Genomic DNA, 22,032 nt, shown 5'->3' with positions numbered 1-22,032 from the left:
AGAAGTAATAGTCAGATATAAACCAGTGGGAAATAGATTGATCGGTAACGGTACAGCCAGCCAGCCAGCAGTTCAAAGTCACATAGAAAACAACCCGGATCAGAGATGAATAGAATAACAGAAGTTAGTAGAGATAAACACCAGACACCGATGCGCCAAAGATCAAATCAAATCACATAAAATCAAGGTTGAAAAGTCAAGTCATTATCCATCATTACTCATTTCACTTTGTTCGTTCAATGCTCACTTTTCCTCTGGGACTTTTTTCCGCCCCCTCCCCCCCCCCCTGCACAACAACGTCCTGGACGGACTAGAAATATGTATAGATCCTAGATCACATATCAAGATGAAAGTTTGCAAACTTAAGAGATAGCCCAGTCAAGATAGACCATTCTATCGAGAATAAGGCTTATTCATCAGGGCGATTTCACGGGCAATAGTAGGCCATTCGAGATCGCGCTTGATGGGTTTGTTCTGCTTTTCGAGCTGCTTTTCTTCCCACTTGAGAAGTTCATACCTAGTCGATATCAGTTGGTGTAACCATACTTGGGAGTATAATAATAATCAACTCACACGAAGCGCAGATGTGGCTGGATAATCACATTCAGTCTTCTCGCTCGTACATAGCAGCTGACTCGGTTAGATATGAAAAAAAAAAAAAAGAAAAGAAAAGAAAAAAAAAGTTATTATAATGAGATGAGCAACTTACTATGCTCGTGGAAAAGAGAGTCCCATGGTTGCCATGACCTCAGCAATACAGATTGTCGCAGACCTGGAGACACCGACACGGCAGTGAACCAAGGTAGCGCCACCATCCTGTTTTCCACGACCTGTAGAAGTCAGTAAGTTGAAAAAGAAAGAATAAAGAAGACGAAAGATTGAGAAATACGTACGGATAAAGTCCAAGCAGGCAGCAAATTCCTGGGTCAACGGATCGATGCCGTTATCCTGCACCTGGCCAATATACATCAAATTCTCGACGCCGAAGCGGGCCAGGTCGGCCCGAGTCCAACTCACAGCCTCGCCGATGCTCAAGACGCGGCGGATCCCAAGCTCCCACAGGAGAGCTGCGTTATTGGCGTGCGCCAGGTTACCCAGATACATGTAAGGCAGGATTCGGCTTGGGAGAGAGCCGTCCAGAGCAGCGAACCAGACTGGGTCGGGCAGGCAGGTCAGATGGGCGGCCTGGGCTGCTGGGCTCTCCTGCAATACGCGGGCTTGAATGCTCTTCAGAAATTCCACGTCGGTCGGGTAGGCGAAAAAGTTGCGCTTCTGGTCGCAGTGCAGCTTCAGCCAGGCCTCGTGGGCAGGGACTCCGTGGGCGAACATGTAGTACGCGATGGTCAACAGCGAGCTCTCGGTGTACCCGTCAGCGCAATGGATCAGGATCTTGCAGGGTTTCTTGCCAAAATTGACCATGGGGATATCCCCGTCAGCGTCGACGTCGGTGTCGGCGGCCAAGTCGGGAGTAAGAGGAGACTGGTGAGGATTGGCCAAGGAATAAAGCCACCGCAAGGTGTTCACGAGACTGTCTGTCTCTCGGGAATCTCCAGACGCGACAATGGACCCCGAAGACGGAAACTCCAGACGCTGGGGGCCCTCGGCTAGCTGTTTGCTGAGCGTCGCGAGAAGTCGGGTGCCAGGCATACTGGCCACATCGCTAGCTTCGACTAGGAGGTCGAAATTGTCGTCGGCCTCTGCACCCAACAAGCTGGGTCGGAGCAAGTGATCCGGGGTTGGACCTTGCCATACGTTGGTCGATATCTCCGAGGCCTTTGCCATGGTGCACATTTCCAGCCGTTCACAGTGAACTTTTGGGAAGGTAAGTCAAGGAGGGAGGAAACAGGGAGCAGGATGAGAAACTTACAGAAATCGACAACCTGGCCAGTCATCTGTCCCTGAGTGTTGAACGCAATCAGGCTGGGACATCGCTTCTCTATGTCCCGGAAGGAATCTATGCGTGTAAGACGAGTTGAAGAAAGGATATCTATCATATCACAGCCGATGCGAGATGACTTACTGGAAACGACAAAAGTATTGTAGAGAGGAACCTCACGGTCCCCGTCAAATTTGATCCTCCAGTTCTGCTGCGCGATGGCGATCTGCTCTGCCAGCGTCAAGATATCTTTCTGACTGACGTCATCGCCTCCATAGACCACTATATCGGACATGGGAGCGAGCTTGGCCGTCTGGATCTGAAAGTTCCGGACAGAGAACCCTTGGGGCGGGTCTGCGATCAGGAAATCAATGCCGGACGGGGTAAGGATCTCCTCCGGGGCGATGGCGCCCTTGAGCCTGGCCGTAGCAAGGTTCCCCCCGGCCTTCACGATAGTGATCCCTCTCCAGCACTTGGGTGATCGGCGCAAGGAGCGTCTCCGATGGACAAAGAATGCCAGTTGGATCTGGTTCTCTGGGTGCAAGCCATGCAGCCAGGGGAACATCAGGCTCGGGTCCGGCAATGGCTGCGAGGCATGCAGATCGACGGCCGCCCGTAGAGTCTCGGCGTCGATGGAGTACACCGGCAGAACACTCGAGGCCCGGGGGAAGGCATCGGGGGGGTACAACAACGAGGGAGTTGGCAACGAGTCTCTCAAGACGAGGGGGGCCTTCAAAGGGGCTTTCACAGGGCCCGTTGGGCACACAGGCAGGTGTTTGTTAGGGATAACCGTCGGCGGCGGACTGAGAGTCAACGCTGGGGCAAGAGGCGGAGGAGTCGCATGCCTCAGGGTCTGCTGCTGCACCACCAAGGTCGCCATGATGAAGAACACCAACAGATGTGTGTTCTGGGAAGGGGGGAGAGAATTAAGGATATGTCCAGATAGTTGGCAACTCCGTGAAAAACGCGACCGTGCCGTCAGACACCAACTCACATCTCCTGATGGCACGATATTCACCAACTAACTAATATCACGTGGGGGGGGGTCAAGTCACGGCATCCGCGTCACTCCAGCAGTATTGTATAGGGGTAAAGGAGATATTCCGGGAATAGACCTTTATGGACTATCGCTTGAGGTGGGGAGAGGTACTATTAGTAAATAGAGCTGTTAGCAACGATCGGATCCCCGACAGCTAGTGAATTATACCCAGCAGTACCTACCTTGGTATGTAGTTACTCGTCTTACGGTCGAGTCAGAGACAGACAACAAAACAACACACGACAGCCCACAGTATGCGACGACAGTTCAGCGGCAAGTGTCCAGCGACCGCGTCAATCGATAACAGCCAGCCAGAATGGAATGATAAGGGTCGATCGTGTCGTACCAGCGAGAGAAACGGTCTCCAGCAAGCCGTGCGATCGGCTGGATCAAGAAGACCCCTAAACACACAAGTCAAAAGGAAACAATAGTCAGAGTAAGTCAACAGAGGAGCATCAGGAATCACCCAGGCCAGGCAAATAATTAAATCAGGCAATGCCAGGCCCTGTTGCTTGGTGGGGAGGTTCGAGTCGAGTCGAGTCGAGAACCGGCTGCTGGTGCGGGGGTGGACGAGAGATAAAGTGAGCAAGGACGAAAGCGGAAACCAACAAGTCCCTCCCTCCTCCTGGATTGTTTTTTCTCTCGTCAACCACCACGGTGATTTGGCTTGGCCAGCCACCGCTGCCGTTGCTGCTTGCTACTGCTGCTGCTTCCCTGACAACTGTCGGTGCTTTGCACAGATTCTCTGCCAATGGAAACCTGGTGTCTCGCGGTAACCAGGGATCGATACCCCGGTTCGCCCAGTGACGACGCGTCTTCGCAGTGGCAACTAGCAAGCCCAGGCGGGCACTCCATGACACAAAACGACGGCGATTCGGGACCATTCTGAGCGCTCCGTCGATGACGATTACGATCCTCGATCTCTCCGTGTTTGGGATCCACAATTCGTCCTATCTATAATCAGTGGGTTGTACTTGATACGGAGCAGAGTGTGTTGTTACCCATGTTTTACGGAGTCCCTTGTGCTGATAACTCTCTTGTTATTGTGTCAGGTAGGCAGGATCAAAAAGCCAAAGTGCCTGGTTGGCTCCTAGAGAACCGCTCTCATCAACACAAGCCTGTTGTATAATACTACATACTCCCTGTTGACTGGGAATCCCTGTCCCGTGCTACTAATCATCGCTCTGTCATCGGCCCCTCCCTCAGCTGTGTATCCACTGTCCAACGTGAGTTCCGAGGCCGGGCAGGTAGCCTCAGTGGTCCCTAAGGTTGTTGATATCGGGCATTCGGACTCGGTGGACCTTGGGTCGCGTGAACTAACAGGCGACAGTTGAGCGTCGATATGGAGGAGAAGTATTATCCTTATGGCTATATATTCAAGAAGCTGCATGCCGACACCTGTTGTACAACCCTATTGACTCAGCTTTAACTAGATCGTATTAGAGGCCTAGTGACATGATACATACCCCAAGTAATTTCCCCATTGTGATAACTCTACTCAAAACACATCTCTTTCTCTGAAATAACCCTTCTTCAATTAGAGTTGAATGACCCTCGTCCCTGTGCCCAAGGGCAATAGAATTAGACTCTGAGAACCTTTTATATTTTTTTTTGCTAATTTGTAAATAAGATTGTCGTCCTGATCACTTCCGTCTCGAGAGCTGAATCTTGCATCAATATGCTAGTCCTCACATCGTTCCAAGTCGGGATAAGGGATATCAATCTTGTTTTTTTTCTGATGTGAGTTACTTCCAGGGAAAGACTGGTGTAAGCATCATCAATCAATGAGACAAGACAACTTATCTACTCCATGTAACTGGTATACTCCGCACTAGATGATGGGTGGCAATATAGATGCCGTATGCGGACCAGGCAGCACGTACCCGTCAAGATCCAATCTAGAATCGCTCACTGGACGATCAGCGTGCAGTACTTTTGTATCTTCCCTGTCAAGGTACTCCGCAAGGGTCCACAGTAAAAACCTTAGGTTAGGCTTTGTTTGTAACCCACCAGTCCTCGTTTCTCGAGAGGCTTAGCGAGTCAAGAGGGATGGATTATTCGCCGAAGACCACTGATAAGCGAAATGAGGCACTAGTTTGGGACTAAGGGAGTAAACTAGCAGACTGGAGCTCGTATTGTGACCAAAAAATGAGCCAATGTTGACGCCATAGTGAGAGATGTGCTATATAGAACATCAGACACCACCAGATAAGGCGTTATCCTTCAACTCCTGCGCGAGCCGGAGGAGGTAGAACCGCGCCATGTCCGGCGGAAGGGCCTCGAAGGATTTCGCCATCTTGGAGAGCTCGGTGCGCGCCCGTTCATAGGCCTGCACATCCCGGTTGCCGTAGACATCTCTGCCGGCAGAATATGAAGCTGCCGTCATGTTGCGGAAGAAGACGTTCACAGCGACGCTGACGCTGCCAATCGGGGAACACGCCGTGTGGAGCCATAGCGGAGGTATAAAGAGAATGTCGCCGGGTTTCAGTCTTGCTTCGTGCGGCGACGTGCTGGGGATCGATGCGATGGGTTCCTCTGCACCATTCTCCCCCTGGAAGATGTTGATCGACGAGCTGGATGCCCCGGGAGGGAGTTGGAGATGCTGCACGTCCTCGGGCGGGTAGAGCACAAGGCGTCTGTCTCCGCGGATCTGGCAGTAGACATTCGCCATTACCTGGAATATCAAGTCTTGAGTTTTTGATCACTTGGGTAGTATGTCGAACACTTACATCGTAATGGAGCCACATGATGACAGACCCCGAGATTCTCAGCGGGGAACTATGTGCATTCTCTGCCACCAGAGACAGCTCCTCGGGTAGTCTGAAGTCAGGACTCAAGCTCGGGAAATCTGTAGCAATATTCGCTGGTAGCTTGGACGGTTGGGCCGTCGAGATGGAGCGAAGGTATTGACGACCCCCGGCATGTACTTCGTCCAGGAACGGCCCGAATTCTTTGACGTTGTAAACAAAGTTCTTAGCCAGGAAGTCCATGCTCTCTGTTTCAGCCTCATGGACAACGACCTATGCACCAAGTCAGTTGTCTTGTCTGGGCAAGATTTCGAATCTCATGTCTTACCTTGCGGTCACTGCCTACTGCGCGACATAGATACTCCTTTGTCCAGGACTCAGAGCAGGGCCCGATGTCAGATCCTTCAATCACCACCGGCTTGCCAATAGATACAATCTCCTGGAACTCGGCTGCTGTCCGGACATGAACTCGAGGGATCCGGATACTATCATCGCTGTTCACTGGAGATGGAGAAGGCAGTGTCTTTGCTGCCGGCTTGACTGGTATCGGCCTCAGAATCCATGGGCTCTGTGCGGACTGCTCCGCACGCTGCAACACCCAGGTACCCTCGTTCCAAAACGTTCCAAAAGAGAAACACACTGCTCCACCACCGAGAATGAGCACTCCGTCTTGATTGATATTACAGGACACATGGCCGCTAAGGAGGGGTCGAGAGACTTTCATGTCGTTCCCGAGGCCCACCCGGCGCAGTAAGGTCATGTTCCAGGCCTTCTTGCCAACCACGCAATCTTGGAGCTGTGCTACATCGACAAGTAGCATTTCCGAGTCTAGTGGCGTGAGATGGCAGGGAACTATGCCTCCAATGATCAAAAGCCCCCAGGGGGTCGACTGGGTCGTGGCTCCAAAGCGTGAGAGGTGATGGAAGAGAGGCGTGGCGAGCTTGAAATTGGCGGTTTGGTCAGTCAGCTTAATAATTATTGACCCGTCATCTTGCTTGATTAGACTCCATGTCCAAAAGTCCTCGATGATGGTGCCATCTGCCTGTATACCACCAAACAAAACACCTGAGGTATTGTCGACACTGGTCAGGCATTGACCGAATCGAGCAATAGGCTTGGAGCCAACACGCGCGATCTCTTGCCAGCCGTCTTTCTTGTCCCACAAGATCCAGCTGTCCAGCAAGTCACCATTACTTGTCTTGCCTCCGTAAAGAAGCACCTGCTCAGACCCCGGTTGCAGGGTTATGCGAGTTGCAGCGTGTCTAAAGCGAGGAACTGGCAAGGGGTGCGTTGGGCGCCACACATCTTTCTCGCGCAGCCAGCAATCCCCTAACGCTGACGCTGGAGATGTCCGTCCTCCAACGAGCAAGCAGTCACCATTGGCAAGCCCCGTCACGGTGTGGCACATGCGCGCAAGGATATCGCGTGGAGGTATTTGCGTAATTGATTCGGTGATCTCATCGGCGTTGCTGTAGAAATCAGTACTTGCAAGACGTGCTTGACGACCTAACCCTCCATGATGCCCTATCGAGTTCTTGCTGTCCGGCACTAGAGCGCCATATCTGCGCTGAGAACGCTCGGAGGAGAGATGGTGTACCAGTTTGAACTGGTTGGAGATGTTTAATTCTGGTGAAGCCACGGGCTGCTCGGCCACATCATCGGGCAGCTTTTCTCTCGTGGAGGCTATCAAGAGGAAGTAGTGCGAAGCAAAAAGAGCGAATTCTTCCCATTCGTCAAACGATTCGACCTCATCCAACGATCTCCGCAGGGAGTCACCCACAAAGTCATCAGACCAGAGGTCCCACAGACTCCTCGCTCGAGCTTGCGTCCACCCGGCATTCTTGAACCGCCGTTCCTGGTCACGGAGAGACGGATACTCGTGGATGGAAAACAGAGGAGCCCGGAGTTTATGGAAATGTTTCATCATCGTCGCAGCGAACGGATGCTCAGGGCCATCCGGGAAAAACTGCTCTAGAATGCAGAACTGGACGTCTATCACCAGTCAGTAGAATTCCCACCAACGAGTATCGTATTTCAGACCGTCGCTTAACTTGGCCGCCCAGCTGAGGACCGCATTTGCCGATTTCACGTCCATATAAGTCAGAGACACCTCGGCTAAGCAGAGGATGGAGCACTGAGAAGGAGAGATCTCAGTCTGCAGCGTAGCATCTAGCTTCGTCAGGTTCTTCAGATCGCAACCGACGGCGATGTACGGAGCACTGCGGATCTGCACAGCGCTGTCGTCCGGCAGAAACTCTACACCCTCGAGCAGGCCGGTGATCTCTTCTGTCCTTTGGATAGCATTCTTCTTGGTGACCATCAACTTCTCGTAGTCGATATCCACGAACCGTGACCCATCACACAGCTCACGGTGAGAGCTCAGTAGCATGAATGGGAGGGGATCACTACGCCAGACACCAGCTTTAGCACATCGACACATCACCCACCACGATTTCCCAGCACGTTCATCTACGACTTACAATCCACAGCCTAGGTTCAGCACGTATTTGGGCCTGTCAGAGGGCTCTGCAAGAAACCGCCGCACCGTCTCCATGATCGCGTGCATCCGCAGCCAATATCCTCGATTAATCAACGGCGCTCGTCGCTGCGGTTTCTTGACAAAGTATCGAAAGAAATGCGGCTTGGGATAGTACAGCATCTCCACACTCCGTTTCGACACAATGCTGCTGCTGTTGGTCTATTGCGTCCGTGGTTAGTACTGTAGGTACTAGATCCGGTGCTGAACTTGCTTCAAGGGACGTACATCCATGACCAGGTCCGCTTCCTTCTCAGACTTGGTACTGGCCACTGCCATGGCTGCTTTCTTCTTCGCTTCCATGACGAACAAGCCAACAGGTGAAGAGTAGGAGTGCCAATGGGGCGTGGTGCTCGAGGGAAAATTTCCCAAAAGTCCCGCTGCCGCCCTCTTTGCTATCAAGATGTGGCCCAAGCGTCTCGCTTGCTCTGATCGTCCCCCAGATCTGTCGTCACCGCAAAGGCTCTGTTTTGATCGCTCGTCTTTGCTGCCTGGGCTGCTTTGCCCTCGAGATACCCAAACTGAACCGTGACTGCCTGCGAGTCGGGCGTTTTCTGAAGCCAAACCAGCGTGTGATGGGATTGTCGTGAACCTTTCCCCCCTCCCCAAGTGTTCGGCATCCTGCAAGCGGGGTACTTTTGACCCAGCGGTCGCTGAGCAGGGCAACGCCGTGTGAGGTGGTGTCTTTTCTTGTGTGCTGGAGATATATTCACAAAGGCGCCGTGGGTCAAAATGGCGATGAATTTCGTGACGTTCAACCAGGACTACAGTTATCTGGCGGTCGGTAAGGCGTTGTTCCCCCTGCTACAGTCAAGCCCTCCCCCTCCCCCCCCCCTTCGGTCGGAGCCACGAGGTTGACTTGATCAGCGACGTCAAAAGGATTCCGGATATTTACGACCGATCCGTTTGCCAAAAGCTATGAGACCAAAGAAGGGAATATCGCCATCATCGAGATGCTGTTCTCGACGTCGCTGGTTGCGCTGATTCTGTCACCGCGGCGCTTGCAGATCACCAACACCAAGGTTCGTGGAGTCCGTGAGGTATAAGACAGATGCGGAAGTGGGCTTGCGTTGACAGGTTTTTGGTTGCGTGGTTAGCGTCAGTCGACGATCTGCGAGTTGACCTTTCCGACGACTGTGCTGGCTGTCAAGCTGAACCGGAAGCGGCTGGTGATCGTGCTCGAGGACCAGATCTACCTTTATGATATTCAGACCATGAAGCTCCTGCATACAATTGAGACGTCGCCCAATCCCAGCGGTAAGGCTTTGAACGTCGCCATCACCAGTATAAAACGATCTTGCTCCTGACTCCCCAGAACAGCGATATGCGCTCTGTCGCCTTCCTCCGATAACTGCTATCTGGCGTACCCCTTACCGCAGAAAGCTCTACCCTCAACATTCAATCCGCCGTCACACGCCCCGCCGGGGACTACACATGTGTCCCCGACGAGCGGGGAGGTCTTGATTTTCGACACGTTGAAGCTGGAGGCCATCAACGTGGTCGAGGCACACCGGTCTCCGTTGGCGTTTATTACGTTGAACAGCGATGGCACCCTGCTGGCCACGGCATCGGACAAGGGGACCATTATCCGGGTCTTCTCGGTGCCGGATGGTCACAAGCTCTACCAGTTCCGTCGAGGCTCGATGCCCTCCAGGATCTACAGCATGTCATTCAACACGACCTCGACGCTGCTGTGTGTCTCATCATCCACGGAGACCATCCACATATTCAAACTAGGCCACCAGGGGGGCTCCTTAGACGCATCGTCGTCGCCATCCTCCTCGCTGTCCCCTCAGGATCGGTCCCTCAGTCATCCGTATGACGATGACGACCCCAAGGGCGAGATGGGAAGCCCTGATATCTCCTCCCGGAAGCATAACGGGACCCTCATAGGCATGATTCGACGAACCTCTCAGAATGTTGGCAGCACGGTGGCCGCTAAAGTTGGGGGCTACCTGCCACGCGGCGTCAGCGAAATGTGGGAGCCTGCTCGGGATTTTGCATGGATCAAACTGCCTAAACCAAGCCAGGGGCCTGGGGCAAACGGTAACACGGGGCCTTTGCGGAGTGTCGTCGCAATGAGCAGCAACACCCCGCAGGTGATGGTTGTCACCAGCGACGGTAACTTTTACGTGTTCAACATTGATCTTTCTAAAGGCGGAGAGGGGACTCTAACAAAGCAATACTCGTAAGTAACCACTTCTGTCCGAGTTCTTGTTAACCTTTCTTTGTCTTTTCTTTTAGTTGACTGGCTCTATAGGGTCCTCGAGACGAACGACCGAATGGGATACTCGGGGATGGACTTTTGAGTATCCCAGCTTTCCTATCGATGTATTCACGACCTCCAGGCCTATGATCAATTTTGGCCCACATTCAAGTTTTTGTTTTTTGTTTTATTTTTTTTTTTTTTGCCTTGTAAGCGTTTGTTCTTGTCTATGGGTGCTGGCTGTACTTCTGATCTTCTCGACTTTCTATATCCTCGACTCCTGCTTTCCTTCTAAATAAAGGTTGACACCGTGGGCAATCCCTGCATCTAACGAGAGCCTGTTCCGTCTCAATTTTCTCATTTTACCTGGTTCACCTGTAATTGAGAATATCCGCGTCTTGTCCTACCCTGGGCTTCGTACACACCTTACTAGCTACATAGATGCCCAGGTAACCAGTATTTAATAACTGCAAGGTCATATAAGCGGTACCAAATCTTTCTTTCTAGAATGAGTCCTGTATTTTAATTCCCAACCTTGTCTATCTGTTCCTTCTATGGACGACGATGACAATGAGATAATTTTATATCAGGTCACGTGAATGTACTGCGGTGAAGTCTGGACGAGAACCCCCCATATTTACTCATTAACGAAATTCTTATTGTGTCATGTCAACCAGCTAACAGAGTTCAAATAGCGAAAGTAATAGCGTCCCTGCGAAGACTGTGGCAGGCTATACGAACTTTTCTTCCTATAGCAGCAGGAGTCGTATGCATGGAGGACTCCAATTGAAGATGGACGCAAACACCGAAGATCAAGCCAATAGTCCATTGCAAAACAGCTCTGCGAGCCAAAAGCATGGTAAAGAGGAAAAAAGGAAACGGCCATTGAAGAAGCCGAAGGGTCTGAATCCACTGCAGAGAGGAATCCACAAGTTCCTCACCAACGAATTGGCTGCACTTGCCCCTCAGTCACTCGACAGCAACAATACACCACCGGCATCAACAGGAAGGACCGCCGAACCCAGACCCGAAGCTGAGACGCTGGTTTCGTCTCTGCCCAAACGGTTCACGGTGTACCAACCGCTGCTCTTGCTCCCGGCCAATGCATTCAGCGTGCCTCAAGCCTGGGGAACCATCTACGCCAGTCTCAACGATCAACAGAAAGATGTACTCTACGCATCGATTGTGGAGGCTTTTAAAGACCAAGATGTGACCCATCTGGCGATGAACGCGCCGATCGTTATGACGGACTTGCAGGGACAGGAGAACATAATGCGTTCCCCTGTCGGGTTGACTCCCTTGTACGGTGATTTCGGAGATGTGAGCTTTACAAATTCGACCCTCGCAGGCTCCCAACCCAGTCAATCCGATCTTGAGACGGCCTTCTGGGTACGCGCAGTACAGAACCATGGCATCGTGCAGATCTGGGCGCCGCTTTACACGATGTTTTCGCGAGGGAATATCACGGAAAAGGCTCGAATCCTGGGCCAGAGAGAGGATTCGGGGGCGAGTAGCTTTGAAGGCCTCGACGAACCTTCCTTACATGACCAAGCAGTACACGACACCAGTGTGGTGGACATGTATGCCGGGATCGGCTATTTTGTCTTTTCATACCTGAAGCGTGGCGTGAAGAGGGTTTGGGGCTGGGAGATTAATGGATGGTCGGTAGAAGGCTTGCGCAGAGGATGCGTGGCGAATGGATGGGGGTGCAGAGTAGTCAGGGTTCACGAAAATGGCACCCTGGAGCCCAGCGTCTCTGACCTGGTTCACACTCTCCAGGACACAGATCGGGTGGTGATCTTCCATGGCGACAACTCGTCTGCAGCGGAGATACTGGAGAAAGTCAAGCAGGTGATGGAACAAGATGGAGAAGCGTCATGGAGCAGTGTCAGGCATGTTAATCTAGGTCTCCTTCCATCGTCGCGCGATTCTTGGGCCAATGCGTGCCGGATGATCGATGATCGCCGAGGCGGGTGGCTCCATGTTCACGAGAACGTGGCAATCCATGAAATCCAGCAGAAGAGTGAAGAGATCCGCACGGCGCTGACGGAGTCGTGGGAGCAATCTACGAGAGACACTGCCTCGACAGTCGAGTGCCGTCATACCGAACGTGTCAAGACATACGCACCAGGAGTCATGCATTGTGTCTTCGACATGGCTCTATCACGTTGCATGAAATGATTCGGGAGCGCTCTCGTTTCTCCAACACGGAGCATGTACAACTCATGCAGATAATCTAATGAGGCGAACACAAGGGTATCGGTTGACCAGCGCTGAACTTGACCAATATTTATATACATTCCAAGGGATTATTTCCTGATGTCCTCTTCCCTCTCACGCGTTTCTCAGGAACTTTTGAGGGATATTCGCCTCGACGATCTGCATGTTCTCCAGCTGCTCCAGTTTAAACTGGGCAAGCTCCTCTTCGTCGTGCTTCCTGAAATGCTCGATATCCTCCGGGTGGGTCAATTCCTCCTCCGTGGCGTCCTCGCCATGGTACTTTTCGAAATGATGGATCTCATATTCATACTCGTCGTCTCCATGGTGCCCCGGCCCGTAACCGAGATCGGGGAGCCGGACGCCGTCGTCCAGCAGCCGCAGCCACTGGTTGCGCGAGATGACACCCGTGTTGCTCGGGTCGAACACTGCGAATACCTCCCGCACAGCCCGCTGCTTGCGGTCCTCGCTCACCCCGGCGTTGGACTCGTCATCAAGCCCGTACATCTTGCGCACCTCGTCCGCCGTCCAGGCGCCTGAGGTATCGAAGTCGTGGAGGGAGAAGAATGCGCCGGCGTCGAACGTATCGATATGATGCTCCTCTATAGTATCAATTAGCATCCATAATGTACTACCATCCTAGAGCGATTTCCCACAAGAAAGACTAGATGCCATACCTATCATATGTCGTGTTGCCCAGTCCTTCTCGTCGGACGCATCGCCATGAGAGCCGTGGGCGCTGGCAGTCGTGCTCAACGCAAGCAAAGCAGCCCCTAGGCCGAGGAATGGGAAGAGCATTATTAATCTAGCCCCTCCGTCAATAAACAAGCCAAGAAAACGACAAACGAGTCTCAACCGACAGTTGATCGTTCTTTGTATGAACAGTCGAGCTGGCAGTTGTGGTGGGAGACTCGTGTTTGCACTGTTTGCTCCTCACCACCTGACACCACGACAAATCCCGTTCCGGGCCGGGAACTTTTTCGTTGTCAAGAGTTGACAAAGTCGCACCTGCTTCTGAGCGAATTGAGGCATCGCAGGGCTCACGGCTGGTTTTTGGATCGTCCCGGTTTCTTGTTTCTGCAATCCTACACGTACACGAGAGAGGAGCGATGCAGCGATAGAGAATGCAGAGTCTGTGGTCCCGCGCCGCGGCGTCGCCGTCGACCTGCCGTTGCGTCTCCTGCCTGAGCACGGCCAGCCAGGGACTGGCGTCACGATCGGCCTCGGCGGCGAGCAGGAGGCGTCTTCGGATTGCGAACTCCGTCACAGCGTTATACTCGAGTATCTTTGCTGCCGCAGCGCTCGCTGACGCGCGGGCCAAGGACCAGCGACGGCTGGAGTTACAGGAACAGATCGCCGCGGCGAAGGAGGAGTTCAATGAGCTGGTCGACGAGGAGACTCGGCTGGTGAAGATCCTGGCCTCGCGGAGGGACCGACAGGTGTTCGGTCGACCGGTACAGACTCGACAGTTCAGCACAGCCACGCCATGGTACTCGGATGCAAACTCGTGGGGGTTAAGGCGGAACCACCCAGCACACAATGGCCATGGGGATATCAAAACGTTGCAGACCATCTTTGCTGAGTCTACAGAGATGGAACCTGGTCAACTGGAGCGGCATGCCCTCGAAGACGTCCCTGGGTATGTGGGCGATGAGATGGACGAAAAGTTTGACATGGATGACGACCATATCGATGATGCCGGCTGGAATGGAGAGCTGCCAAACTGGCTTTCCACTGACGTTGCTCGGATGAAGGCCATTCAGATGCTGGCAATCAAGCAGCTGGCGATCCGTTACATGCTCCGACCCGCTCTGGCACACAACTACTCGGGGCTGCCCATGCGCTACAATGCCGATTTTGAGACCCCCCAGTTGAAGACGACGGAACTGCTGAAAGAGTTGAACGTCGTCCGACGCAGGATCCAGCAATTGAAGAACTCGCGAACGGCGCCCTTTGACGACTTGAGAAAGAACAAAACAGTCCTGCCCGAGGAACTTCTATCCCACACAAAGAAGCTTGATGACGAGCTGGAAGGCGTGATCGACCGGTATCTCAGCGACTCAATTTCTCTACCAGAATTTCTCCTCAGACTCTCGGGCAATCTCATGCATTCAGCAGACCCGGATCGCCCCAGAGCCTTCCGAATGATTATACTCGCATTCACCAAAACTCACCAGAATGACCTGGTGGATCTCACCCTCAGGACATTACTACCGAATAAGTTTCTGTTGACCACATCGCTAATCACCACCATCGTGGCCTTTTTCCGCAAGTCTAAAAACCTCCAGGGATTCGATTCGTTCATGAAGATGTTACGCGGGGAAGGACATCCGGTGAATCTTGGATTGCTGCACCCGTATCAACGCAGAGTTATCAATCACGTCGAGATAACCGTGCCACCGTTCGACGGGACTAACCCCGTCATCTACGCGGCATTGATTCACGCAGCACTGCGTTTCAATCAACCGCATCGTGCCGACGCCTGGCTTCAAGCGGCTCGGTCCACCGGATTCATGGATGATCAGGTAACGATCACTGCTTATCTGAGACACTACACGCTTCGAAAGGACTGGGAGGGTGCCATACAAGTACTCAGACGATCGCTAGCATTCATTGCATCGTCCAGCCAGCACGATGTATCACGTATCGAAAAGATAATCGTACTGATGGTGTATCTGTGTGATTCATGCCGAAAGCCCGAGGTGGCTCAATTGATCATCAACGCTGCAGTACGCAGTGGGTTCGACTGGGGAGCCGCCGAAGAGCAGACCGAGGTGGAGTCTCGGTTTGATCCGCATCTGGAGCGGTGGCGGCAAGCTGCCCAGGCTATTCCAGACACAAATCCCAACCAACTGTCCTGGGAAAAGTTCCATAGCTTTTCATCAGAGGTCGGGGCACGGTTAGACGCGCACGAGCTGCATCACAACGTCTCATCTGAGGCATTACGAGAGAGACAGGCCAACCGACTATCAGAAGATGTTCTTTACAAGACGCTTTCGGGCTACAGTGACAAGCCGATCGAGTTGACCGAGGAGGAGCGACTCTCAGCCGGGACTGACCAGGCGTCCATCAGTCGACCCGCAGAGCCATTCTTTAGCCCGATCAGTGAGCAGGATGAGAAGATCACGAGTCTCCGCAAGGAGGTCTCGCTGCTCAAGAAGATTGTCCTCCAGCTACATCAGGCTCATCTCGACGGCGGGCAGTACCTACGACACGATGTACCTGACCGTGCGCTCGACACATCGTCGTTACCCGGCGACGCTGCTTTCAAAGACGACTACGAGATGATAGAATCCGTAACGGCGAGCCCGAATCATGTCGAAGAAGATACTGACGTGTCCATTATCGGTGACTTTCGCAACCTGGTCCCTTACCCTACCAAGCTACAGGAACAGGCCGATCTGAACAAAACCTCCAACAATAACAACAACAACAATCCTCATCCTCACCCCTCTCTCGATCCATCGAATCCACCTACTCTGAGCCGGAAACTGCAATACGCTTGACCATGCACTAAATATACAAAAAAAAAGAAAAAATGTAATTATATTTCATCACAGCCAGCACTGTCACTGACAGCCAAATACCCTTTTTTTGCATTATAAAGCATGATACCTAGATATCTAGATCGGCGCAAGAGACCCTTGACGAGCTTCATTTGGGGGGGGTATGATTCGATCTGTATTATCTACTTCCACTGATCTAGTATAGAGAAATGAAAGATCTTGGTTAATGAAAGGAACGAAAGTATAAGACTAGGACAAAAAGACATTTTTCGATTTGATCATGACGGACTTTATGTGCGGAAAATGGCTGATATCTTAAATTCTAATCAAGGACAATATTGGTGCACATGAATGTAATCGGAGAGCATGGGTCTATAGGTAGGTAGCAAAGAGATTCTAGTCTATCTTCGTCGTCCGGAATCACTGCGCATCTTCTCCTTTCGTGACAGCCTCTCGGCGGCACGAAGCAGGGCGGATTTGATCTCACGGTTTTCAAACGAGGGGATATGATAGTAGGCCGGGGCGATGTCCTAAACAACTTGTTAGCGGGGGAAACTTTTCTCGGGCATGGAAGAGATGGGAAAAAAAAAGAAAAAAAAAAAAAAACTCACCAATAGCCATTCGGGCTTGACAGCCGTCACTGTGCGGATGTAGTTTTTGGTCGTGAGGACGAACTCATTGTAGAGCACCCACTCAGCATCGTGGGCGAGGACAGTGGACGGGTGCAGGAGGACGTTTTGGTTGTCCTTGACCGTCATGTACTGCGATTTGCCCTGGCTCTCCTTCTTGGCGACCTGCATGAAGAAACCTGCGCAAAGCGCGCGCCGGATGTTCTCGTAGTACTTCTTGTCTTCAAAGGGTGTTGAGATCATCTCAAGTTCCTCACGCTCCATGATCCGAAGCAGCTGAGACCGCACGTTGTCGGCGGACTGGAGCGACCGCAAGGAGAGGAAATGGTCGTGACACCACTGCCTGAGGTCCGCCTGCGCATCAGCGCTCTTGAAGGCATGGTAGACGTTGAGCATCGTCAAGTGGTCGCCATCCGGATGGGCGAAGAGATTCTTCATCTCATCGGCGCGCTTCCGTTCGCGGGCAGGTCGGACAAAGACCTGCGGCACAGAGAGCAGCGCGGTGATGGAGAGGATCTCGTTCGAACAGTAAAACTCGGGCGAGCTGATCAACATCACAGCGAGGGCAGGATCGAGGGGGAACTCTGACGCGAGACGTCCCAGAGGCGTCAGGTTGCCTTCATCGTCGAGACAAGCCAGATAGTTCAGTTCCTCCAACGCTCTCATGAGGGTCTCTGGCGCCGGGGGGTCCATCAGGTCAAAATGCACCAGGTCATCGATCCCCAGCTTCTTCAGCTCCAGGACGGTCGACGACAGGTTGGAACGGAGAATTTCCGGGTAGGTCTGGTCGATCAGCTCCTTCTTGAAGGCGCTTTCGGGATATAGGCGGAAACACTTGCCCGGGCGAGTACGACCGGCACGACCAGCTCTCTGCTGCGCGGACGCCTTGGAGATGGGGGATACCAGGAGCGACTGCACGCGGATGCGCGGGTTGTAGATATTCTGTTTGGAGAAGCCCGGGTCCACGACATACACAATACCGTCGATGGTAAGCGATGTTTCTGCGATGTTGGTGGAGATGATACACTTCCGACCAGGGCGGCCACCGGGCCGGCGGGGCGCGGGCGCGGGCTCGAAGATGCGCTGTTGCATGTGTGGCGGAAGACTACCATAAAGAGTGTAGACCTTCATAGGCCCAGCATCTGCTTCGCGCATCATCTCGTCCGCCTCGAGAGAGATTTTCCGAGCAGTATCTTCGATCTCCTCCTCACCAGTCAAGAACAGAAGGATATCGCCTTCCGGTTCTGTGGCGTGGATCTGGAGCACGGTACGAACAGCGGCCTCAACATAGTCCCTCTCCGGCTCCGGGGTATAGAAGATCTCGACAGGGTGAGTTCGCCCGGGAACAGCCAGCAGAGGGGCATCGTTGAAATACCGTTGGAACTTCTGAGCGTCCAGAGTGGCAGACATGATGATGATCTTCAAATCGGGCCGACGTTGAACCACCTCCTTGAGCAGACCCATAAGGACATCCGTGGCCATGGTACGTTCGTGAGCTTCATCCAAAATGATTGTGCTGTAGCGCGTGAGGTCGTGGTCGTGCATCGCCTCCCGCAGCAGCATACCATCGGTCATGTACTTCAGGAAGGTCTTGGGGCCGGTCATGTCCTCAAAACGGATACTGTAACCGACTTCTTCACCTAGCTTCACGTCCATCTCGGCCGCGACACGTTGAGCAACCGACATGGCGGCCACACGACGGGGCTGAGTACAGGCCACGAGTTTTCGTTGGGTATGGGGAAGGTCATCCCAGATGACGAACTGCGGGATCTGGGTGGTCTTTCCAGAACCAGTCTCACCAACAAACACCAGGATTTGAGACTGTTGGTATAACCGAAGGAACTCATCACTGTAAAGCATGACAAATTAACCCATGCCTGCCACAGTAAAAAAGGAGAAAGGATCAAGCAGCGGCTTCACTTACCGTTGGGCATGAACGGGCAGATCGCGACGAGTCTTGAGGATCGAAAAGTACTTGCTGGAGAAAGGCTCGTTGGTGAACGGGTTGGTCTCACCATCCTCGACCTTCTCGGCCTGCGCAGCGGTGGTATTATGTCTCTCGAAGCCGGCAAACGCAGAGCGTCCGTCCGCCACGCCGCTGGGAGTCTCATCGGCGTACATGTGGGCGAGGTAGGGGTTCTGCCGGGGATCCGACTCGGTCTTCTTCACCTTCTGGCGCTTGATGCGCACGCCGCCTTCGTCGGAGTCTGAATGAGCCATGGTGGCTGTGTACTGCAGGAGGGGGGTGTATCAACAGTCGTGGTGTTGCAACTGCCTCGCCGACGCCGCAGAAAAATAAAAAAGCGGCGGCCCCGATAGGAAGGTGGTCCGAGCCGCCAGAGTTTCCTATCTGCGCTCACCGCTTTGGTTCTGCCGGCAGCGAATTCCAGTCACGTGCAGTTCCCCGATCTATGCTTGCTTAGTCATCGGGCCAAAACATCTCTCCCAGGAAGGCAGTCTACGAGGTCCTTCTGTCGCAACGAGATCCCAGAGGGCTCAAGCCGGCTTGGAACCGAATCCTGGGAGATAAGAGGGGGTACTTTGGGCATTGGTATCCTCAGCACCGGTCTATATATTGCGTTGATGGTATAGAGCTCCTGTGATTGTCGAGCAATCGGATCGAGGAGACTTTCTGCCCCTCACTTGGAGCGAGAGCGAAGCAAGGCAGCCCATACCTACAGGTAACCACTAGTTATCCCTACCATCCGCTAACGCCTTGGGTAGCTGGATCTGTCAATCCTTGGGGTCTTTTCTTCTATCAGCATCTGTTCAAGACGATCAATTGCCTCAGCTTATCGCAATGAGTGATGCGGATGATTTGTTCCCCGCATTCTGCATCGGGCAACATGAGACAGATCGTGTCTTGCCCATCACGACTCAGATCGTGCAGAGGGCACATGAAAGCAATGTACGTGGCAGGTGTCTTGGCTGGGGGGACGTTTGAGCAAGACTAACGTATTCAGTATGATATGCTCACGTATCCGGTGACGACGTCGCATTTCCATACCCGCGTTCTCTCCGTGTTATCGTCTCATCTAGCGACGCTGGACAAGCCAACGCTTGATGCTAGTGGCACCATGGGCACGACGCAGAATACCAAGTTCCCTGTGATCCCTCCGTTGTCGACGGCGGACACGCATCTCAGCCCGAACGAAGCAATGAGCCAGTTGGTTGGGGTGACCAGCAGCTGGATTGATCTGTGCTCTCCGGACCCGTTGATCGCGGATCTGTCTCGGCAGGTACTCATGATGGAAGTCGCCTATGCCGCCTTCTGTGGCCTTGGATACTTACTCATTCCCGGGCCGAAGTTACATCATGGAGGCATGCACTCGGATGGCGTGGCCTACTATGCCCGAGTGATCCAAGACGCCCTGGCTACCGGCCCCTATATCCACTTCCATATCTGGCTGAAGATGGTCGACAATGTAGATCTCGAGGTCGATCAGATGGGAGACTTGGCCCCGTTGGCACGGAAGGAGTTTCTTCTAGATGCGGACAACAACGAACAGTCTCCTAAGATAGATCCGTTTGGAACTTGGGATGCCTGGGACGTCATCCGGAGAACCTGTAAATACCATTCCAGACTTGTCGTAGGTGAGACTCAATTTTTTCTCCCTTTTTCTCAGTCTTCTCTGCTTGCGAAGTCTCACTAAAGGTTTGTCTAGCACTATGTTTGCCAAAGCATCTGCCTCAGCCATCCGTTCAATCGCGATGGCACTCAGAACCGGTTCGTCTCCTCACGGTCGACGCGGGGACATTCATCAAAAACCAAAAGGGGTATCCGGTCCTTTCCAAGGGCCATCAATCCCTGATTTCCCGGCTCATGCGTCTTCGAACGCCGCCGTGGATCATCCTCTGTGACATTGGGCCCATTCCTGGCGTGGAAGGTAGCGAAGACGCCGAAGGCGACCGCGGGGCAGCGACGGCAGAGTTCCCCAGCCTGGCCCAGGCTGTGAGCTCGAATAAGAAGCACCACGATCCAACCCCTCACCTGTCATACATGCGGAACCTGCAGCAGAAACAACCGCCGCGGACAGCCATCGAACGGTTTGGCGTTGGCTACCAGGACTACCTGCAGGCCCCGCTGCAGCCGCTGACAGTGAACCTGGAGAGCATCACCTACGAGGTTTTCGAAAAGGATCCCATCAAGTATGAATGGTACGAGCGCGCGGTCGCCCAAGCCCTGACCGACTGGGCGGCGCAGAAGAAGCCGACGTCGAATCCCGATGGCCGGGTAGTCGTTGCCGTCGTCGGCGCCGGGCGAGGGCCCCTGGTGACCCGCGCGCTGCGCGCCAGCGCGCAGACAGGCGTCGCCATTGACATCTGGGTAGTGGAGAAGAACCAGAACGCGTTTGTGCTGCTGCAGCGACACAACCAGACTATCTGGGAGGGCAAGGTGAACCTGGTACATTCGGACATGCGCAGCTGGAGGGGCCCAGAAAGAAAGCAAGCCCCAAACAACGAAGAAGGAGAAACAACCCCTACCACGCATTCTACCGTCGACATCCTCATCTCCGAGCTGCTAGGATCCTTTGCCGACAACGAGCTTTCACCGGAATGCCTGGACGGCGTGACGCATCTGCTGCATCCGACGCATGGAATCTCCATCCCAGCCTCATACACGGCGCATCTGAGCCCGATCTCCGCGCCGAAGCTCCACGCGGACGTCATGTCGCAGTCTGTGTCGAACCCTGCAGCGCCCGAGACACCCTACGTGGTGATGCTGCACGCGATAGACTTTCTCAGCACCAACGCCAGCACCAACACCAGTACCAATCCCCCCAGCGACCCCGTCCCCCTGATCCAGACAGCCTGGCAATTCGCCCATCCAAACCGCGACATCCCCGCGCCATCCCATCACAGCCTCTCGAACAGCCACAACGTCCGACACACACGCCTGGTGTTTCCCTGTCCGGACCGGGGCGTGTGCCACGGTCTAGCAGGCTACTTCGAGACAGTCCTCTACAAGAATGTAGAACTCTCGACCAACCCGGTCACCATGGAGGCCAAGAGTGCCAACATGATCAGCTGGTTTCCAATCTATTTCCCATTAAAGGTACTTCACCTTCTTCAAAGTCAACAAGTGGTCTTTTCTAACCTTTTTTTAGAACCCGCTCAATGTCCCCGACAACAGCGAGGTGATAGTCACCATGTTCCGACAAACGGACAACCGAAAAGTCTGGTACGAGTGGATGGTTGAGGTGCGGTGCGGCAAGATGCGCGTGGGGATAAGCGATTTGCACTCGAGCATCAAGGAAGGGTGTTTGATGTAGTTT

The 22,032-nt window shown here is 53.3% G+C and overlaps 9 protein-coding genes across 9 annotated transcripts; 4 read left to right on the top strand and 5 right to left on the bottom strand.

Moving 5' to 3' along the window:
• Positions 1–8: 8 nt before the first annotated feature.
• Positions 9–3,115, bottom strand: ASPZODRAFT_285558 (hypothetical protein). The gene is made up of 7 exons (XM_022728141.1): positions 3,098–3,115; positions 2,021–3,025; positions 1,868–1,954; positions 894–1,811; positions 710–830; positions 576–630; positions 9–489 (listed from the first exon to the last, which is right to left on the bottom strand). The coding sequence occupies exons 2-7, from the start codon at positions 2,754–2,756 to the stop codon at positions 394–396; spliced, it is 2,013 nt and encodes a 670-aa protein (XP_022585426.1). The 5' UTR covers positions 2,757–3,025; positions 3,098–3,115; the 3' UTR covers positions 9–393.
• A 288-nt stretch (positions 3,116–3,403) lies between these two features.
• Positions 3,404–3,799, bottom strand: ASPZODRAFT_11754 (hypothetical protein; the record flags this gene model as incomplete). The annotated part of the gene is made up of 1 exon (XM_022721176.1): positions 3,404–3,799. One exon carries the CDS (start codon positions 3,797–3,799, stop codon positions 3,404–3,406), a length of 396 nt encoding a protein of 131 aa, XP_022585425.1.
• Positions 3,800–5,109: 1,310 nt separating this feature from the next.
• On the bottom strand, positions 5,110–8,501 carry ASPZODRAFT_148300 (hypothetical protein; the record flags this gene model as incomplete). The annotated part of the gene is made up of 6 exons (XM_022725352.1): positions 5,110–5,589; positions 5,645–5,935; positions 5,991–7,654; positions 7,703–8,067; positions 8,143–8,360; positions 8,427–8,501. 6 exons carry the CDS (start codon positions 8,499–8,501, stop codon positions 5,110–5,112), a joined length of 3,093 nt encoding a protein of 1,030 aa, XP_022585424.1.
• Positions 8,502–8,517: 16 nt separating this feature from the next.
• On the top strand, positions 8,518–10,609 carry ASPZODRAFT_126884 (hypothetical protein). The gene is made up of 5 exons (XM_022721604.1): positions 8,518–8,982; positions 9,066–9,220; positions 9,296–9,455; positions 9,519–10,386; positions 10,459–10,609. Exons 1-5 carry the CDS (start codon positions 8,931–8,933, stop codon positions 10,505–10,507), a joined length of 1,284 nt encoding a protein of 427 aa, XP_022585423.1. The 5' UTR covers positions 8,518–8,930; the 3' UTR covers positions 10,508–10,609.
• Positions 10,610–11,196: 587 nt separating this feature from the next.
• On the top strand, positions 11,197–12,585 carry ASPZODRAFT_56649 (hypothetical protein; the record flags this gene model as incomplete). Its single annotated transcript, XM_022728625.1, has 1 exon — positions 11,197–12,585. The coding sequence occupies one exon, from the start codon at positions 11,197–11,199 to the stop codon at positions 12,583–12,585; it is 1,389 nt and encodes a 462-aa protein (XP_022585422.1).
• A 153-nt stretch (positions 12,586–12,738) lies between these two features.
• Positions 12,739–13,419, bottom strand: ASPZODRAFT_148297 (hypothetical protein; the record flags this gene model as incomplete). Its single annotated transcript, XM_022725351.1, has 2 exons — positions 12,739–13,223; positions 13,299–13,419. The coding sequence occupies 2 exons, from the start codon at positions 13,417–13,419 to the stop codon at positions 12,739–12,741; spliced, it is 606 nt and encodes a 201-aa protein (XP_022585421.1).
• ASPZODRAFT_285021 (hypothetical protein) lies at positions 13,289–16,332 on the top strand. The gene is made up of 3 exons (XM_022728137.1): positions 13,289–16,041; positions 16,096–16,161; positions 16,249–16,332. The coding sequence occupies exons 1-2, from the start codon at positions 13,746–13,748 to the stop codon at positions 16,125–16,127; spliced, it is 2,328 nt and encodes a 775-aa protein (XP_022585420.1). The 5' UTR covers positions 13,289–13,745; the 3' UTR covers positions 16,128–16,161; positions 16,249–16,332.
• Positions 16,333–16,528: 196 nt separating this feature from the next.
• Positions 16,529–18,976, bottom strand: ASPZODRAFT_138035 (hypothetical protein; the record flags this gene model as incomplete). Its single annotated transcript, XM_022724409.1, has 3 exons — positions 16,529–16,657; positions 16,739–18,605; positions 18,681–18,976. 3 exons carry the CDS (start codon positions 18,974–18,976, stop codon positions 16,529–16,531), a joined length of 2,292 nt encoding a protein of 763 aa, XP_022585419.1.
• A 580-nt stretch (positions 18,977–19,556) lies between these two features.
• On the top strand, positions 19,557–22,029 carry ASPZODRAFT_138034 (hypothetical protein; the record flags this gene model as incomplete). Its single annotated transcript, XM_022724408.1, has 4 exons — positions 19,557–19,664; positions 19,720–20,350; positions 20,422–21,812; positions 21,865–22,029. 4 exons carry the CDS (start codon positions 19,557–19,559, stop codon positions 22,027–22,029), a joined length of 2,295 nt encoding a protein of 764 aa, XP_022585418.1.
• Positions 22,030–22,032: the final 3 nt, after the last annotated feature.

This window comes from Penicilliopsis zonata (genome assembly GCF_001890105.1).
Source record: "Penicilliopsis zonata CBS 506.65 unplaced genomic scaffold ASPZOscaffold_1, whole genome shotgun sequence".
NCBI classification, from domain to species: domain Eukaryota; kingdom Fungi; phylum Ascomycota; class Eurotiomycetes; order Eurotiales; family Aspergillaceae; genus Penicilliopsis; species Penicilliopsis zonata.
Note: the sequence above shows the minus strand (reverse complement) of the source record. Positions and strands in the feature narration are given on the sequence as shown.

Coding starts and splice junctions, on each gene's coding strand:
- ASPZODRAFT_285021 (XM_022728137.1), top strand. CDS start 13,746: ATGCAGAGTCTGTGGTCCCGCGCCGCGGCGTCGCCGTCGACCTGCCGT. Junction 16,042..16,095: donor TCTGAACAAAACCTCCAACA/ATAACAACAACA, acceptor CATCGAATCCAC/CTACTCTGAGCCGGAAACTG.
- ASPZODRAFT_285558 (XM_022728141.1), bottom strand. CDS start 2,756: ATGGCGACCTTGGTGGTGCAGCAGCAGACCCTGAGGCATGCGACTCCT. Junction 831..893: donor TGCCTGCTTGGACTTTATCC/GTACGTATTTCT, acceptor TGACTTCTACAG/GTCGTGGAAAACAGGATGGT. Junction 490..575: donor TCCAGCCACATCTGCGCTTC/GTGTGAGTTGAT, acceptor TGGGAAGAAAAG/CAGCTCGAAAAGCAGAACAA.
- ASPZODRAFT_126884 (XM_022721604.1), top strand. CDS start 8,931: ATGGCGATGAATTTCGTGACGTTCAACCAGGACTACAGTTATCTGGCG. Junction 9,456..9,518: donor GACGTCGCCCAATCCCAGCG/GTAAGGCTTTGA, acceptor TCCCCAGAACAG/CGATATGCGCTCTGTCGCCT. Junction 10,387..10,458: donor ACTCTAACAAAGCAATACTC/GTAAGTAACCAC, acceptor CTGGCTCTATAG/GGTCCTCGAGACGAACGACC.